General features: G+C 31.9%; 4 protein-coding genes across 6 annotated transcripts; 2 read left to right on the top strand and 2 right to left on the bottom strand.

Moving 5' to 3' along the window:
• The first annotated feature begins 437 nt into the window (after positions 1–437).
• On the top strand, positions 438–2845 carry LOC140752006 (uncharacterized). 2 transcript variants are annotated; one of them, XM_073086175.1, is made up of 2 exons: positions 438–598; positions 987–2845. In XM_073086175.1, exons 1-2 carry the CDS (start codon positions 514–516, stop codon positions 2240–2242), a joined length of 1341 nt encoding a protein of 446 aa, XP_072942276.1. In that variant the 5' UTR covers positions 438–513; the 3' UTR covers positions 2243–2845. The 2 variants fall into 2 exon arrangements, with proteins under 2 accessions (XP_072942276.1, XP_072942278.1); XM_073086177.1 differs by lacking the exon at positions 438–598 and adding an exon at positions 740–855.
• Positions 2846–3669: 824 nt separating this feature from the next.
• RpL27A (ribosomal protein L27A) lies at positions 3670–5749 on the bottom strand. The gene is made up of 5 exons (XM_073086181.1): positions 5695–5749; positions 5445–5508; positions 5232–5329; positions 4761–4913; positions 3670–3831 (listed from the first exon to the last, which is right to left on the bottom strand). The coding sequence occupies exons 1-5, from the start codon at positions 5695–5697 to the stop codon at positions 3703–3705; spliced, it is 447 nt and encodes a 148-aa protein (XP_072942282.1). The 5' UTR covers positions 5698–5749; the 3' UTR covers positions 3670–3702.
• Positions 5750–6219: 470 nt separating this feature from the next.
• Positions 6220–12453, top strand: Alg-2 (apoptosis-linked protein 2). Of its 2 annotated transcripts, XM_073086179.1 has the most exons (6): positions 6220–6417; positions 7410–7470; positions 7644–7750; positions 8085–8353; positions 8954–9049; positions 11780–12453. In XM_073086179.1, exons 2-6 carry the CDS (start codon positions 7415–7417, stop codon positions 11789–11791), a joined length of 540 nt encoding a protein of 179 aa, XP_072942280.1. In that variant the 5' UTR covers positions 6220–6417; positions 7410–7414; the 3' UTR covers positions 11792–12453. The 2 variants fall into 2 exon arrangements, with proteins under 2 accessions (XP_072942280.1, XP_072942281.1); XM_073086180.1 differs by having other exon boundaries at positions 6223–6417; positions 8954–12453.
• Positions 12454–12984: 531 nt separating this feature from the next.
• wol (Dolichyl-phosphate beta-glucosyltransferase wollknaeuel) lies at positions 12985–15552 on the bottom strand. Its single transcript, XM_073086178.1, has 6 exons — positions 15245–15552; positions 14831–15005; positions 14397–14605; positions 13684–13898; positions 13475–13612; positions 12985–13270 (listed from the first exon to the last, which is right to left on the bottom strand). The coding sequence occupies exons 1-6, from the start codon at positions 15314–15316 to the stop codon at positions 13072–13074; spliced, it is 1008 nt and encodes a 335-aa protein (XP_072942279.1). The 5' UTR covers positions 15317–15552; the 3' UTR covers positions 12985–13071.
• Positions 15553–18135: the final 2583 nt, after the last annotated feature.

Here is an 18135-nt window from a genome sequence, read left to right as displayed (position 1 = left end):
TGGTCCATATTTCTACTGTGGTGCTCAGCGAGTGAATGAGAGGAGATGACCGCGGCCGGAAAATAATATTGTTATAACGAAGCGACTCGCTTGCCTCACTATTACGCGTCTCTATTATTTGACTAATACCTGGTAATCTATTACTCTATATTAAAATAAATAAAAATGTATGTTATATATTGCCTATCTTAATATGAATATGCATGGCTTGTATTATAATACCTGTACCTATTACTAATATATTAGTCACACCTCTAATTTAGTGTACATGGTATTTATTCTATAGTAATTGTATTTCAACCTAAGCCAAATAGTCAATTAATAATAATATTGCCAGAGGAGGCCGAGCGAAATCTTTATTGTTGATACATTTTCTCAGGTTAGGCAAGTGAACAAATGCGTCTACTTGACGTGAATATCAAAATATATTTTATTATAAACTCTGTGATGTAAGCTTTAATAATATGTTATCTGTGCGTCGTGGTTTCGCCGATTCCCTGCTTTGATACTAAAATGGCTGATGTCTCAAATAATGATCGAAAAGTAAAACTTAACAAAAATGGGAAAGTTGTGAAGAGACGATTACGAAATCCAGAAGGTAATTTTGGGCTTTTCATGGGAAATTCTCTTAAAGATCACCCTATATCACGTAACATATCTGATAGCTCGGTGCCTTTGTTTGGAGTATATTATTGTGATAAATTTTTGCCACTTACTACATTTTTGATACGTATTACAATTTTCAAACATTTCCGCGACTATTTTGTAACTTGTATATACTCTCTTGCGTAGGATTTTATTGAATTATTTGACTATAAAGCCGTATAGTGAACATAATCTACAAATTAGTTCTAGGTTTCATTATTGTATAATATACTATTTAGAATTATTTACATTAGTGATTAAAGTATCTGCATACTATATACATTTTTGTACATTAAATACTGTTTTATGACTTAAACTCATCAATATATTTGTCATTCCAGAATGGCACAAGCAAAAACAGAAACGTTTAAGAATTGCAGGACTCGAATATATAAATGCAAATGGAAAAGTCGTGCCTCCAAAACAACCAGGACCGGACTGTAATTGTCGTCGTAAATGCTATCAAACAGTGCCCGAAGATGTAAGATTAAAAACATTTCAAGGATTTTACTCTATGAAGACCCATGATGAACAAAATGCTTACCTGTTCGGTCTGATGCGCCAAGTAGATGTGAAAAGAAAAAGAGTTAAATCCAGCAGCCGGAGAACATGCACCTTCGAGTATTTCGTTCGCGTTAAGGGAAGAGAAACGCAAGTATGCCAGACAGCTTTTAAAAATATTCACGCCATAACTGAAAGAAAAGTTAGAGTACTTTGTAAAAAAATGGATGATGGTGTCATGTTTCCCAGTGACAATCGAGGTAAAAATAGCCATCGCCGTTCAGGTGAAGTCCGTTTACCCACTGGTGTGATTGAACAGATAAAAAACCACATATATTCAATAGTCCACACTCACAGATTAAAGGATTTTATTAGATTGGACAAAATTGCTGGGCTAGAAATCAATATTTCAAAGATGTGGAAGGACTACATTAAAACTTATGATCCAGATAATATAACAGCTACAATGCCCAAGTCAAAGAGGAACATGGAAATTGCTTTGCAAAATGAACCACAACCTCCCCAACACGCCACAACCCAAGAAACTTTTACTCCTATAACATATCCTGGAAGTGGACATCTCGTAAATATAGCAGAGAACTATTTTGAAAATCAGTATCAAACTGCAACATTGGCTACAACTTCTACACCAGCAAACTTTTACCAAACGCAGAATGGTACACAGGGAGGTATGGGTATCCTTCTCCAATCTGCAGTCACAAGACCTACCCAGCCAGCCACAGCTTTCATTCTCTTGCAAACTAAACCAGAACCTCAACATGACAACTCTCTTGCCATCAGTAACACGGCATATAATCATAGTACTGAAATAACTGTATCCCAAATTAAAGAGGACAAGAAAATAAAGAAAGAAAGAAAAAGGGGCCCAATGGTGAAACAGTGGAGATACACATATATATTTCATGATGAAATTAATGGGGCAGCTTTAGCAGCTATTAAAACCAGACTTGGCATGTATTATGCTGAAAGTGATGCTGCAAGAAAAAAGGCAAAGCAGTCTCGGCCACAAGACACAGCTGTTCAAACACAGACGCCCAATGAACCATTAAGACAAACACTTACTATTTATACTTAACATAAAAATCTGTTTTCAATGACTGATATATATTTAAATTATTCTCGAATAGCATTAGAAATAAATCAGTTATTGATAGAGGAGCTCAATCTTTACATACAACATTACAATAGCTAATTGTAGATTTATGTTATGAAGATAGTATAGACAAGTTGTAATTGTATGACCTTATCAGCATTTTATGTTTAACATTCATTCATGAAAAATTTTTATAAATACATGGAGAAAGATATTACAATGAATATTTCTTAAATTATATTTTCTTATACATTATTGTTATTGAACATTTTTTTGCAATGTTTATGCAGTTGTAACATAAAATAATTTTATTATAATATTGTGCAAGTACATACACATTATTTAACAATGCTGATGGTAATATTAGTGGCGCTTAGGTAACACTGCCATAAGTCATGCAAGTGGCCTTAGTTTATACATGATGTTCAATTAAATTGGGTTTATATTTTCAGTCCAGTTTTTTTGGAATGTAACAGTAATGACAATTTTTATTATATGCACTATGCAGGCATTGTATTTATTGTACTTTTTAATTAAGTATATGTAAAATTTATCATGTTATTATACACTTAACTATATTAAATTTATGGATAACCTGTATTTTTTTTATCCTTACTAATATTATAAATTCGAAAGTAACTCTGTCTGTCTGGTTGTCTCTTCTTCACGCCCAAACCACTGAACCGATTTTAATGAAATTTTGTACAATGATAGTCTGAGACCCGAGAAAGGAAATCCCACGGGAACAAGGGATGGCGATCTAAGATCGATTAACCGGCGAATCGATCTTTTGGACCCAAAACATCGATTATTTTAATCGATATTAGTAAGGATTGAATCGTAAACTATGCATTTGATCAAGTGATGATCTTTAGCAACGTATGTTATATTTTCTTTTAAACGCGGGCGAAGCCGCGGGCAAAAACTAGTTATCAATATAGTTCTTAATCAGCTCCAAGACTTTCTGGATAAGCCACATTTTTTTATATATAAAATCTATATTAATAATTGTTAGGACCTAAAGGTATGGGCCATTGATAATGTGTTCATTGCAGCATAGGTTGACTATCTCCTATTTACAACAAAGCAACTGACTACTTTTTCTTCCAGCACAAAGATTGTAAGCTATTTTCCATTAACTAATTGTTTTATGTATGCTCACAAGTGTGTAACATATTAAAAGGGTTAAGGTCAAAAATATATCTACATTTGAATCCCAAAATTGGGTTGTTTTATCATGACTGCAGTAATTTAGTAAAACTAACTTAGAACTTTTTAACTCTTTAAAATATCTTTGCAGTTACTTTGACCTAAATGTTTCTAATGTTAAATCCATCTCTGCAGACTTAGCAAGATATTTATGTTAAAATATTTTAATTGACACAAAAAAATACAATAAAACTAAATCATAGGTTTTTGGAAAGTTTATTAGTATACTTATATTATGCTGACAAAACACACACTCCACCTACAGCCTTAATTTTTTGCTCAGCTGTTTTAGAGAAGAATTTCGCCTTCACAATGACGGGCTGTTTGGGAAGCTTGCCTTTGCCGAGTAATTTGTAGTAACCCTGAAAGAAACAATTTCATTTCAATTATATCATAATTATATTTATGTAAAACAGCCCAAGCTGCCACTATAAATAACACTAACAACCTATTGCTGTCCCATTGCTGGGCACAGGTCTCCTCTCAGAATGAGAAGGGTTAAACTATAGTACACTGCACTGGTCAACTGTTGTTTGGTAGACCTCATGTACCATTTAAGAAATTTCTTAAGTATGCAGGTTTTCTCATGCTGGCTTTCTTCACCGTAAAAGTAAGTAAGTATGCAAATCATGAAAATTAAAGGAGCATAGAATGTTATGTACATTTTAAGATCAATATAATTGTTAGGCTGGGTAAATAAACTTCTTATAAAGTTTTTGTAAACCATATCTAAAATATTATAATCTAGATAAGTTAGACAGCTTCCAGATAATAACTCAAGTTTTGAGTTTAAGGGGCCATTCAAGTATTACATAAGCAGATTTATTACAAATATTTACCCCCCCATCCCCCTTGTCAGCAAAAGTAAGCAAAGCTCTTACCTCGCTCCCCCATAAACATTTTACAATTAATGGATTGTTTTTTTTTAATATTATAATTATAATTTTAAAAATGTCTAAATGCATTACTTGCGGGAATATTTTTGTCCCAGAGATTAAAATTTCTTGTATGAAATTTATTATACATATTGTTACAGGCAGTTTTGAAGGCAAAATGATAGATGTAGCCATATTTGTAATGATTCATTTATAATTTCAGACTATGCCAAAAGATTTTCAATTCATTGCATACTGTACAATGTATTATGTACACTACTGCTGTTATATTTTGTTAAAATTTGGATCATATGCATTATTATTATACTGAAGTATTGGCAGGTAAAAAAATACAGTAAATAATCTAGGGAATGAGGCATTATTTTTACATGATGTTAGTAAAATATTGAGCTTACCGCCTTGACAATGTTGATAACAGGGACCTTGCCATCGGTGGCTGAGGCGTACTTCAGGCGAGCCTGCTCTGATACCAGGGTCCACAGCTTGTCCAGGTTCATTACTGGACAGAAGTCTTTGTTTCTTCTCAAGTGGAAATTCCTCATACCAAGCTAGACAATGAAATTTTAACATATATAATGGAAGAATAAATAAGCTTTAATCTATATTTCTATAATAATTTGCATAGAAATTCACTTGGACCATTTAGGTCCAAGTGAATTTATAAGACGGAAAGATAAGATAGTATTAGTATGAAATTTTCTGTAAAATTTCGAAACCAAAACTCGTTGTGAACTGTAAAAACTTTTGTATTTTTTGTTTGTAGTATTTTGTTTGTAGAATTATAATACTTACCAAGATAATTTGAGTCTACGAGAATGAAAAAAAATATCGGTAATCTTAACAATAATATAACCTCAAAAGTGTACCTTGCCAAAGTATCCAGGGTGGTACTTGTCCATATTGATTCTGTGGTGGTGTTCTCCACCAGCGTTACCGCGACCTCCAGGATGTTTACGATGTTTGCCTGGAAAGTAGAGTAGAGTACTATGAGCTTTAGCACTCGAAAACATGGCTAGCGGAAGATTTGAAGCACTTAATTTACTGGTATTACTAATTAATCTCATAATATTAACACTTACCGATACGTCCATGGCCGTGGCTTACGTGACCCCTCAACTTCCTAGTCTTCTTCTTGGATGTGGCCTGTAGAATAACAAACGAGTTATGAAAACCATTATTCGGAATTCGACGATTTCTTCATTGCTTCAAAAATATTACATCTACTGCATAGTGAAACACTTTTAACACATATTCTTTTCGTAAAAAATATAACTATAATAACGATTAACCAGAAAATTTAAGATAATTTTCGCAATTTCAGACACCAACCATATTTTCGTTTCCTTTCGTGAAGGGTACACAATAGAAAGAGAAAGAAAACCTGATTTACCTGACGTCTGACAATCAATACGTCAACGTCACTGCGCACTGGCCTCACCAGTGTTGCCAGGTCATTTTTGTAATATTACAGTGCACTGATCGGCAAGAAAGTACAGTGAAACATAAAGTCAAATACATTATTTTTAGTTATCAAATATATTATTATTATTATTAAATCTACTGTAATTACAGTGCATCTGGCAGCATTGGGCCAACTTTAATGCCAGCCGGTCTTCGATCACTAAATTTGATCGAAGCAGCCGGTTTAGATACTCGTAGAGTGCAGACGAGTACGAGTATGTAAAATAACCTCTTCGATACTCGCCATGACGCTTATCTGTTCTTTACAAGATGTGGCCACAAGATAAAAATTTTGTGATGTGGGTTTTTCGCCAGTAATCAACAGATAACGTGTCGGCAAAATTACAAAATTTCAAAAAATAAATTCGATATATTTAAACATCCCTATCTCCAGTCAGTGTTCTCCTTAATCTATGGTTTGCTAAATTCGCGACTATATTTTTACTATCGCGAAGTATCGCGCTGATTCTGACGCATATTTGCGAGTAATTGCAACAACAACGGAGGAAAAGTGGTAAAACGACAGCTCAATCGAGTCAATCAGACAAGTTTAATTTACCGTTTGGATTAGGAATTCTTAAGAGCGCTAATGTGAGTTAGTTTTAATTGTTTTTACTGGTCAAAGTAGTTTAGGTATGTGAAATTAATCATAAAACTTATTTCACTATTGTCACAAAGTAGGTACATCTTAAAGCAAGACTACCGCAAGGTAAGGTCTTGTTTTTCCTGTTATTTCAGGATTATATTACCACTAGTTTAATCAGTTAGATAGGTATGTACGATATAAGTCCAGGGCAGACGTAAATGGGTTACGATCCTACGATTTGAAAAATAACCCTTACAATATTTGTTTTCACTTGTTGTGTCCTTGCTTTCCACATATTTTACTTATCATTATCAACCGTGAGTTTTATTATTTCTCACAATTACAATAAACCATCTCAATAAGAGTCGTAAAGATATATCTAAGTGTAATCTAATTTATATACCTGTATAGGGTATAGGGATATCCCTATGATCCTGGAAAACATTAGTGTTGGAAATTCTCAAGTCACCCTGTCAGGAATTAAATGCTTCATGACAAAAGAACTCAAGTGATAATGTCAGCTGCTGCAGTGCAAGTGCAACCTAATAATGTTCTGTCCCATGGCGAATGACATTGTTTAAATTGTGTGTAATTAATCCAAGTATAGGTACTATAGAAGTTAGCTTTTGTATTCTGGAGAATACATCTTGTACTATGTTTTATGACTCATTGATGTAAAAATGTGTATAAAAATATAAATGAGTCATCCTATTCAAAGGGGTTTGTTGTGCAATTGTATTAAGTAGTACATTTTGGACTACCCAATGTGTAGTCCAAAATGTATTACTACAATATCTTTGCTATTAAATTAATATATCACCTTCATTTTGTGATAAAATCTCTGAATTCTTATAAGTTTTGGTATAAAAGGGTAACTTTTATGTTTTAAGATTGGAGTATGTAACTTCATGGAGAATTTTTCAATTGTCTAGTTACAAATGTCTAGGAACATTTGTAATTTTTTGTGCAAGGTTTTAATGAAACATTTTTTTTGCAGACAACATGGCTTTCCAATCACCAATGCCCAGCCGAGAGTTTCTGTGGGATATCTTCAGGAGGTATAGTATGCTTTATTTATTACTGACATTGACTGGAGGACTTCCTTGTTTTATTAAATTGATAGGGATTTTTTTCTGTGACACCAATTAAATATTTCACTATACTCATATGTTTATATTATTGCTATTGTTTCGAGGTCTGAATATTTATGAACTTCTTTGTTTGCTTACAGAGTTGACAAAGACAGAAGTGGGTACATATCGGCAGATGAACTACAACAGGCTCTTTCCAATGGTACCTGGAATCCTTTCAATCCAGAGACAGTTCGTCTTATGATAGGTTTGTATTTGTATATTTTAAGTTCCAATATATTTGCATATAAAGATGTTAGACAGTGTTGTATTTGCCCTCAGTCTCACCTTGTGCTTAAGTCAAATGTGCAACAATGTATCTGATATCTTTTAGATTCTGATTGACCATATTAGTATATCTATATCACTATTCCTTGTAAAGGTTGTTAATCTTATAAGAAGAAGGGTAAACCAATACAGCAAACTCATCATGTATGTGATGATTAATGGATTTCATATCTACAAATAAACAATATCATAATTCCTCAATTATAATCATACTTGTTTATCTGCTATGCCTATATTTTTACTTATCTTTTCAGGTATGTTTGACAAGCAGAACAGGGGTGTGATATCATTTGAAGATTTTGGTGCACTGTGGAAATATGTAAGCGATTGGCAAAACTGCTTCCGCTCATTTGACAGAGACAACTCTGGCAATATTGATAAGCAGGAATTGAAAAATGCTTTAACTGCATTCGGATACAGATTGTCAGATGACATAATCAACACAATGGTACAAAAATTTGATAGATTTGGCAGGGGCACAATATTGTTTGATGATTTTATACAATGTTGTATAACTTTGTATGTAAGTATACTTGGTTTGTGTATTATAAAATTAAAGTTTAATTGGGTGATTGGTTGGCGTAAATGTTGACTGGACAATATGTTTTGATAGGTAATACATCTGAAACACAATTATAAAATAATATGCATATTTTCCTCACCAAATGGGAATTCCATGGATGACATTAATTAATTATATTGTTTGCAGTAAATTTTTATATTTTCATGGTGACAAAATTCGATATATATTAAAATCAATTATCATTAGATGTACCAGGTTATAAGTTTTGGTGTCTACCAACAATACTTGTATAATTTGGTATATCGCTGTATAAGAGGCAGATGAACATATCTACATTTTGTAAATTTTACAGGAGAGCAAAAATAGTGTGAAAATTCGCCACTTCAAACTTTACCAGATCATTAATAGAGATAATATACAGTAGTTGAAATAAAAATATTGAAAATAACATTACGTTGTTTTGCCATTTAATAAAAGACTACATTGTGGAGCATTTTGTGAAAAAGAAACCAATTTTTGATTTTTTGTACATACATTCATCTGACTCTTACACTCCGATATAATGTGTATACCACTTAAAGCTATTTCGTTTGTTTCCAGACTTTGACATCAGCTTTTCGACAATATGATACAGATCAGGATGGTGTCATCACAATACACTATGAGCAGTTCCTCAAAATGGTGTTTGGCTTGAAGGTATAAATGATTATGGGCCCTTTTTATATCCCACTCTAAAATGGCATAAATGTCATTGCATTCTAAGAATTGAACTGAAGCTTGAGCATCACTGTTTCTCATCTTTTCTCTGTAGTATGTGTATTTACCTTTAAATTATTATTGTTCCGTAAGTTTAGTACACTAAATGTCTAAGGAAAATTACAAATATTTAATTATTTTTACATACATACCAAAACATTGAGTGAATTTCTTGTTTATTAGAATCGTTAGCAATATATAAAAGGAAAAATGCACAATAATCCTTACTATTTTAATAAATTTAAAATAACCAATGAATAAGATTAGAAATGCTAATTACTATTAAAATAATGCGATATTCATACTACTTATCAAGAAAATGTATTTTCAATAATTTTTGATTTTCATATTATAATCGTGAAATCATTGTTTATTTTATATATGCGAATAATATACGTTATTGTATGTAAAACTATGATATATTTTTAAAAGACATTTTGAAACCATATTTATGTGATAAAAAAACATGTTAATTATACAGAAGAACTGAAATTTCACATTTGCTTGTTAAATGTGATAGATTTACTTGAATCTGGTGATTGTTCGAAAATAATGATTGCATTTAATTAAAATTTCAAATTTATAAAATTAGTATTTTGAAATTATTCCCAGAATGTGTTAGAGTTTTGGGAATTTTTAAATATTATTTGTTATTATTTTTTAAATTGGTAATTCAATTGCTTGAACTTATGTGATATCATTTATAATCTGTATCACATTTATTACATGGGTTATTGTATGATTGCAAATCAAACCCTACAACTACTATATGTTTAAAATGTATAGTAACTGTACATATATCTGTATACCCTGTACATTTTAAATGCATACAAAACACAGGGTTATGCGTAAAATATAAGACTACATGATTTTGGTGCACTGTGGAATATATGATAGTCTTGGCATACTTAAATTTTGACTGAATATAGTTCTTCTATTGTAGTGTCCACTTTTTAATTACTTGTCAAAAATATTAAAAAAAACATAGACAATACTGGATTGAATATAAAGTAAGTTAAACAGTACAACCTATCCTTTTGTAATAAGTATTACGTAATAACGTGCACTATGTGTGTTCTTTTTGTTAAATGGGCCTTGCTTCCTGTGAATTTTAAATTTCATGTTTGCTAGATTTAGGTCAATATATAATTCTTATCTTTAATAATTCTTTATTTTTTAAATGTTGTTTGAGCTGAGTATAATAAATTAAAAAATCACAAAATCTAAAATATTATTCATATTTGTTGGTATAATAACAAATATATTTCAGTCGTACTGTGGTACATAATTCAAAGTTTATAATAATAATAACAACAAAGAAAGAGATTGATTGCCAAGCAGCGCCATAAGTGCCACATTTCGACAGCGAAACATGGTATTGTTTAATAAAACACCTTGTTTTAAATTTACTGTAATCGCACCTTTTCGTGAAATATATTTTGTATGATAATATATCGTTACTAGAAAGGCTAAATGTCTAACATGCAAAGTGCTTTGTGTTAGACTAACCCTTTCCAGTGACGATATGCATGCTTGACCCTATCTACACGACTGCGGACCGTAATGTTTTTTGAGTAGTATGCATGTATGTCTCATTCTTTGGCATGCGCTACAGCTAGCAATGCCGCTCGATGTGCGGTCGATAGTGTGGCAATAGTGAGAATATCGATTTACCTTTGATAGTCGCTGTGCTATCAATAGTAGCGATATTATTGCATTGACATCGATATAATCGATAGTATTGGTTGTGTCGATACTATCGATATTCCAACTGATTTTCGAGGTTAACAATAGATAGTGTAGCTATCGATTGTTCGGCATACAATATTATTAGTAATAAATAAGCTCAAACCGCTTTACGGATGTTAACATAAAAGGTGTCGTTGTATTTGTCTAAATAGTAGTAAGTGACATAGACTATATTTTTAGGCACTCAGCCTTTTTATTTTTATATTCATTAGTAAAGTCATGATTGATTAATAAAGTAAATAAATTAAAAGTATATATAAATAATTCAAATTTAACAGTGCGATTTAAGTGTTTTTTCCTGCGCTTATACGCACCAAAACACAGTAAACGCATATACAAAAAAAACCTGCTAAAATAGAAACTGAAGAGATACGAGTTGAAAGCCGGATTATCATACATTTGATAAAGAATTATAAATAGATTGGTTTATATTGGTGTTCAATGTCTTCATATATTCCACAACTACAATTTGAAATTATTTGTGTTTACTTTATATTAATTTAATGTAATCATAATTATACAAACAAATATATGATGGATTAGTAGAACTATTGTATCATCATACATTTATTTTTGCTATAAAATATGTCTTCCATTTGCATCTCAAGACTTAACCATGACTGAAAATAAAAACGTATTTTGTAGCATATGATCCATTTTATGTTTTGATATAAATTATTTTTAACGGTTCTATTTAAAAAGATAGGGGAATTGACTACCCCCTTACCCCTGGGAAAAGACAAGACAATGATATCTGTTTTATTCTATTTAAGAAATTAACATTACATATTCGTCAAAACATTTACTATCTTAAATCTTTGGACCACTGGTTAGACTTCTCAATTGTAAAATGTTTTCAAGGAATAATTAAGCAACCATATGATTCCTTCGGTCTAACCTCTTAATTTCTCTTCCGTCCAGTGTTGGCCGTAATCCTGGGGTTTCCAGTCTGAAGGACTTAATCTTCGAAAAGGTTTGATTTATTTATCTACTTCATCATTCACTCGAGCTGATTAATAGTTGTATGTATATAGCTCTAAGAAATTGAATTTCACTTGCATTTATTTTTTTTAACTACTTAAATAGTTTCATGTAGGGTATAGAATTGTTCAATGACCATCGTTTAAAATTTTGGATTACAGCATGATATTACCTAAACGTTATCTTCCTTTTAAATGGGTTCCTGCATTTTATCGTAATCCTTCCCTAGTCCCAAAGAATATATCAGTGTAAAATTGTTCTTGCATAGCTTTGATGAATAATAAAAATAATCATTATTTAATTGTAGGCTTTCCCATATTCAATATGGATAATTGTAATGAAATATTTCTGTATAATTTTCGTTGAATTTGAAGTCAAAATGGTTTTTTCTCGAGCTCTTTATGATATTCGAATGCTCAAATATCACAAATTTCAATTTTACTCTAGTAAGCTATGCTGTTTGTTGCATAAGTCTATATACCTATTTATAAATTTGTAATCTCCACCTATTGTATGAATCTACGTGTTTTCTATGTAACATTATATAAATGTGTCTATGTTTAACTTTCATGTATAAGTGTATATGATGATAAAATTATATCCTTGTTTTTTAAGGTGTTGTTTTATTGCTTATGTTGTATGTGTCGTTTTGCCTTCATATATTTCTAGCCTCCCTAGCTATGATATTTCAGGCATAAGTTTGATGTCATTATTTCACAAATTTGCAGATATTATGATAGTCAGTTTCCATTAGTCCAGGCTGATCGTTGAGAAGAGGGGGCCGTGCAGATTGGACAAAACCAGATGTTCATCTAAGTAAAAAATTATGCATCACTAATAATATTCATATGTACAAATGTAAAGAAGAAAATAAGAGTAACATAATAAAATACCATTTATATTAGTTATAACTTATTTCAATATTGCAATTCAAAAAGGGCTAAGTTTTATACAAGAGCTCATAACCAAAACCAGAGGCGCAGTAATGTCGTCGTACCGACCCCGCCACCCTTAAGCCTCTAGAGCACAACAGATATTAGCGAGATAGAAATGCGCCTTTTTAATACAATATTTTTGAGAGGTTTTAGAAGAATTTATTAAAAAAAACCAGGAGATTTAAAGATTTTTAAATACATCCACACACGGACGATGCGATAGGAGAAATAATTTATTCATGACTAATATATAGTACTTTATGTAAATAAGTTTTTGGTGCAAATATAACTTTGTGCTTATTCTTTTTTCGCTGATTTTATCTTCCACGCGCCCAAGGCGTACTTCAGCCAGATGAGGCCTAAGTCAAAGCCCATCTGAATCCATGAGATCACTGGCGTCACCTTCGAGCCATCAATTTCAGTCCATCTTATTGGAATTTCTTCAATAGGAATGTTTAACTTCTGTGCTATGTACAACAGCTCCACATCAAAAGCCCTAAAACAAGAAATAGGTCTGTTTTAGTTAGTTTAGGTTTAGTCTCCTGATACAAAATGTTTGCTGAAACAAGTGTTTGTCACATCTGAAGATAAAATATACCTACTGATATCTATAATTTTGTTTATTATAAAACAAATATTTAAACATTTCTTAGTTTAAGTTAATAAAAGTACACAATAACAAATAAATAGTGCAACTTACCATCTGTTAACATGCAAACTTTGGAAACAAATGCGAGCAGCTTTCCTTGTAAATAATTTGAAACCACATTGTGTGTCCTTTATACCTCTCACAGTAAATAGCCATACCAGGAAGTGGAAGCCATACATAAGGATATTTCTGAAACACCATTGATTATTTAAAAAATATTTAAAGGTTTTACACATCTGTAAATAGACAGAAATATCTACCTAAATAAACTTCTTGTGGCTAAAGATTCTTCTTCTAGGTGTGCCCTGGATCCTATCACCACAGCTATCTTTTCAGCTACTTGATCTGTATCTTTCATAGGATTGCAGTTAATAAGATCAACTAGTGCACATTCCAATTTTGCCAAATCTTCAAATTTTGATGCACCATCTGCATCTGCAAATAGTATTGTTGCTCCTCTACTACTTAGTACACCCTGGAATAATCATACAATAGAACATTTTATTTATTTTAGATCATAAAAAAAAAACAAATAAATGGGTCCTTGATTAGTCAAGTTTGAATACAATGAAAACAACAACATTTTTAAAACATATTTTTATAAACAGATAGTTTATAAAATTATATTTGGTGTTATGACTATTTGAACTACATTAGCATATGTAATGTGTGGAATTATTTGTAAACAACAGACTAGTAGTTCATCTGTGGTGTAACATGCTCACAAGATTGGATGGGCTTATACTGTAATCTACCAAGCTTCTGAGTATATAACAGTAGTCTACACATCTTTAGACATTTGTATACAATTATGGACAACACTGACACAGGTTTGCTCACTATGTTTGTTGATCACTTTGTCTCATTGTATGAGACAAAGTGATATGGAATGTTAAATACACACATAAAAATCTCAACTAAGCCAGCCTAATTCATTTATATACAAAGAATTATAATAAGAATGTGTAATTACCAATCTAACAGCACCTCCTTTTCCTCTATTCTTCACTAATTCCAAACATCTAACCTTTTCACTGCCATACTTCAGAGCATAGGATTGAGTTACTTTTACAGTACCATCTCTACTTCCATCACTCACCACTATGATTTCGTACTTGTAAGATGGTTGGTCTTTTACCCTTCTTTCTAGAAATTCCAAGGCTTCATTCAGCATTGGGGGTACTAAAAATTTACAAATAATTAATTCTGAGTTGCCAAAAAAGTATTACTGTTTATATGTATACATACGTACACACACATTTTTAATTGATTGTTATAATAAAATATATTAAAATTGTAGAATAGTTTATATCACTCTTGCAGTTAGTTTTTGCTTATTCTTTTCTCAGACTAATTTAAAACTTCATTGTAATGTTTGAAAAATGGTAAATATAAAGTTGCACTTACACCTTTCTTCTTCATTGTAAGCAGGAACTACCACACTTAGGTTCAAGCTGCAATCTTCACTGATGTGGGGGAACTTGACATTTGTTTTCACATTTTGGTCATAGTAGGATTCCTCCTCCTTGTACCTTTTTACTACTGGGTATGGATTTGTAGTCATGTAGATCACTAATGATAACTAAAACATATTCTTATATATTTTAAATGTATGTATTGAAGATGCAATATAATTATATTAATAGCGACATTATTATTATCAGCATTAGACCAACTAAATATAAATGTTCATAAACATTGTTTTAAGCTAATGTGAGAAGTCTACCAACCAGCAGTTTACCAACTTGGTGGATAAATATTTTAAATTTTCTTATATGAAAGTGTAAACTATGCTCTAAAGTTTCAGAACACTTTTCTTACCGTTATAAGAATACCAACTACAGCCAATATTCCATAAAAACATAGAACACAAAAAAATGAAAACATATCCATTTTTGAAACGTTTAATAATTAAACTCATATGATTAAAGTATAAACTTTGTTATATCTTAGTTAAGTAACACATAGCTAAAAAGTTCTTATTGTCATTTTTTCTAACTAAAACTGAATGTAATATAACGTTGCGTTTCCGGTTTATTTGTATTTAATAAAATGCACAATGTATGTACGAAAAATACAAATACACCCATCACATGACGTGACAGCCACGCATGCGGCTAATATTTAGGGATGCTATATCAATATGTCGAAAATTCGACATTTGAGAATATTAAAGATTGATATCTTTATCGATATTGTACCCTTACTCATACGATGTTATTATAATAGCAAAAGAAAATCATCTAGATATCGAAAATATTATGTAGAAATAATAATATGACCTATTCTTACAAAAAGTTCAACGAATAAATAGTTATCAAAATTAATAATCTTTGTAATTTTTCCGCGAAAATCAGAGGAACAAGGAAAGCGAGTTGCGAGTTTTGAACAATCAATGTTGTGAATATTTGTGTTATCGATATTTTACGACTTTGATATAAATATCGATATTTCACAAATTTATAGGGATTATAGGCTTGCATGGAGTGCATCTCTGAAGATATTTGACTAAACTTGAAAAATCTGAAAAAAAAGCAGCTGAACAAAATCGAAGCAAGTAAATAAGAAGTTTTTAACTTGCAAATGTTATTATTATTTATTATTATCTGTAATAATAACTTAAAAGATTAATCAAATGAAATGTAAAGTCTCAAACATTATGTGAAATCAAATTAGCAATATCATATTTAAAAACTAGTATGGAAATGCTAATCCACTACAGAAGTTAGGCGAAAACAGAATTCGACCGCCGGTCAACGACCGGTGACCGAAATGGTCCACCTAACGCACACTAACGCCATCTATTAAATTGGTTAACTATTATCCTCCGCGCCAAATTGCTAGTCCGCTCTGAAGTTGTTGCGAGTAGGTGTAGTCATACAATTTGCTATGGCGACGCGATTCATTTCTATATTTAGAGAGGATTAGTAGTTTTACGCGGACTATACCTCCGGTTCGATAGTGTATGGAATTCATAGCGAAGCAAATAGATGCCGCTAGTATCTTATATAAAAAAAACATGTGAGCCGTCACGGGACGCCTGGCAGATGTGAAACATCGACATTATTTTGTAAAAGCAATATGCAGAAAAGAACATATTGTGATAGGAACTAAATATGTCATAATGATAAAATAAAATATTACGATTTTTGCGCACGGCATGCGTCGCCACGCCAGAAATCGGTTTTACGTGCGGCTATAGATGTTTCACATCAAAAACTTTACATTTAGAGGCCTAAACTAAATACTGAGAGAACTTCCAAAAAACTGTAGATGTACAGTTAAAACTGTAGGGTTGGCAACACTGCCATGGATACTCTTGGAGTCTTGTTTCATTTTCTGACACTTCACATTGAGGTCTGAGGAGGAGTTTGTGGTCCGTCTCGCTCGCTCGACTCGATGTACGAGCGAGCTGAGGCCGCACCACACTCCTATCTAAAGGTGTTCTAAAGGACCGTGATTCAAAGATTCACATTGTCACAACATTTTGTATCTCTCTGAAATTTTGTTAAGTATGTAAATGTAGTTTTGTTCTTATATCAAAATTGAGAAAGAAAAAAGTATAATGTAAATCATTTATGTATTTCACCTTATCCTGCAATAAATAAATGAATTGAATTGAAATGTGAATCTTTGGAACACAGTCATTTATAGTTCGTGTTTTGGAGATACAACTTATATTTTACCTAATTTTAATACATATAATGATAATGAATATATAATACGTATCTATATGTATGTATGTAAACCCATGAGTAGTTCTGGGGCAGGCCACTAGGGGCGCTTTAGGGGGGACAAAAAATATGTAGAGTTGCCTCTCTATAACATGTACATAATAATACTCTATGGTATGAAGTCCCATCTTGCATGCTCTTGCTACTTCACACTGTCAAACTTTTCTGTATGAGTGACAGGGGGCGTCACTAGTCATGTATATATATCATGTAATATATAATGTTGCTAGGTTGTCAAAACTCCCTTCTAAGTGGAATACAGCAGCGCTTAACACTGCTGATATTACTATAAACTATAAAGTTATCTACCACTCTCCACACTTATATTGCAAAGCAAGTCAGGTTTTGATACTGCAGTTCTATTTACCAAAATTATTTATATATTATGTCGTGGATATCGATATCGTTATTTTAATAAGATTGCTAATTTTATTATCTTAGTACCTGTACCTCAGGTAGACGCCGTGACGTCACTTTTATTTAAAAAAGGTGCGCCATGTGGACAGTCGTATTCGAGAATGAGGGTAGTTTACCGTGAGACACTGATTCGGTCACATCTCCAATGCGAAACTGTCGGTTTACCTAATTAACGCATTTGATCGCTATTTGTTTCAATAGGCTATGATAGCCCTCGCTATGGTTATTTTGCTATATACTTGAAGGACTGACTATGATAACGTGTATTTTATTATTACTGAATTACTGACTGACGTGTCCCTTTGATGTCCTAATTCGTGTTTTTTCCGAGATATATATTTACTATTTCATTTCGTACACTTACCCTCTCTTTCGTAAGTTCTACTTTTTAAGGTCGTGATCGTAGTAAAATTCTTTAATCGACAAATTGCCCATAAAGCTGACAACACATACACACATATCTGTTTCCAGAAACACGTAGAGAACACGTAGAGTTAGCGACTACAACATAATAAATTCATAACATTAATGAGTGTTTTAATAAAATGCACATTTAACAGG

Source organism: Epargyreus clarus, unplaced genomic scaffold, assembly GCF_041222505.1.
Source record: "Epargyreus clarus isolate Ecla_fem2 unplaced genomic scaffold, WU_Ecla_fem_2.2 ptg000023l, whole genome shotgun sequence".
NCBI lineage: Eukaryota > Metazoa > Arthropoda > Insecta > Lepidoptera > Hesperiidae > Epargyreus > Epargyreus clarus.
Note: the sequence above shows the minus strand (reverse complement) of the source record. Positions and strands in the feature narration are given on the sequence as shown.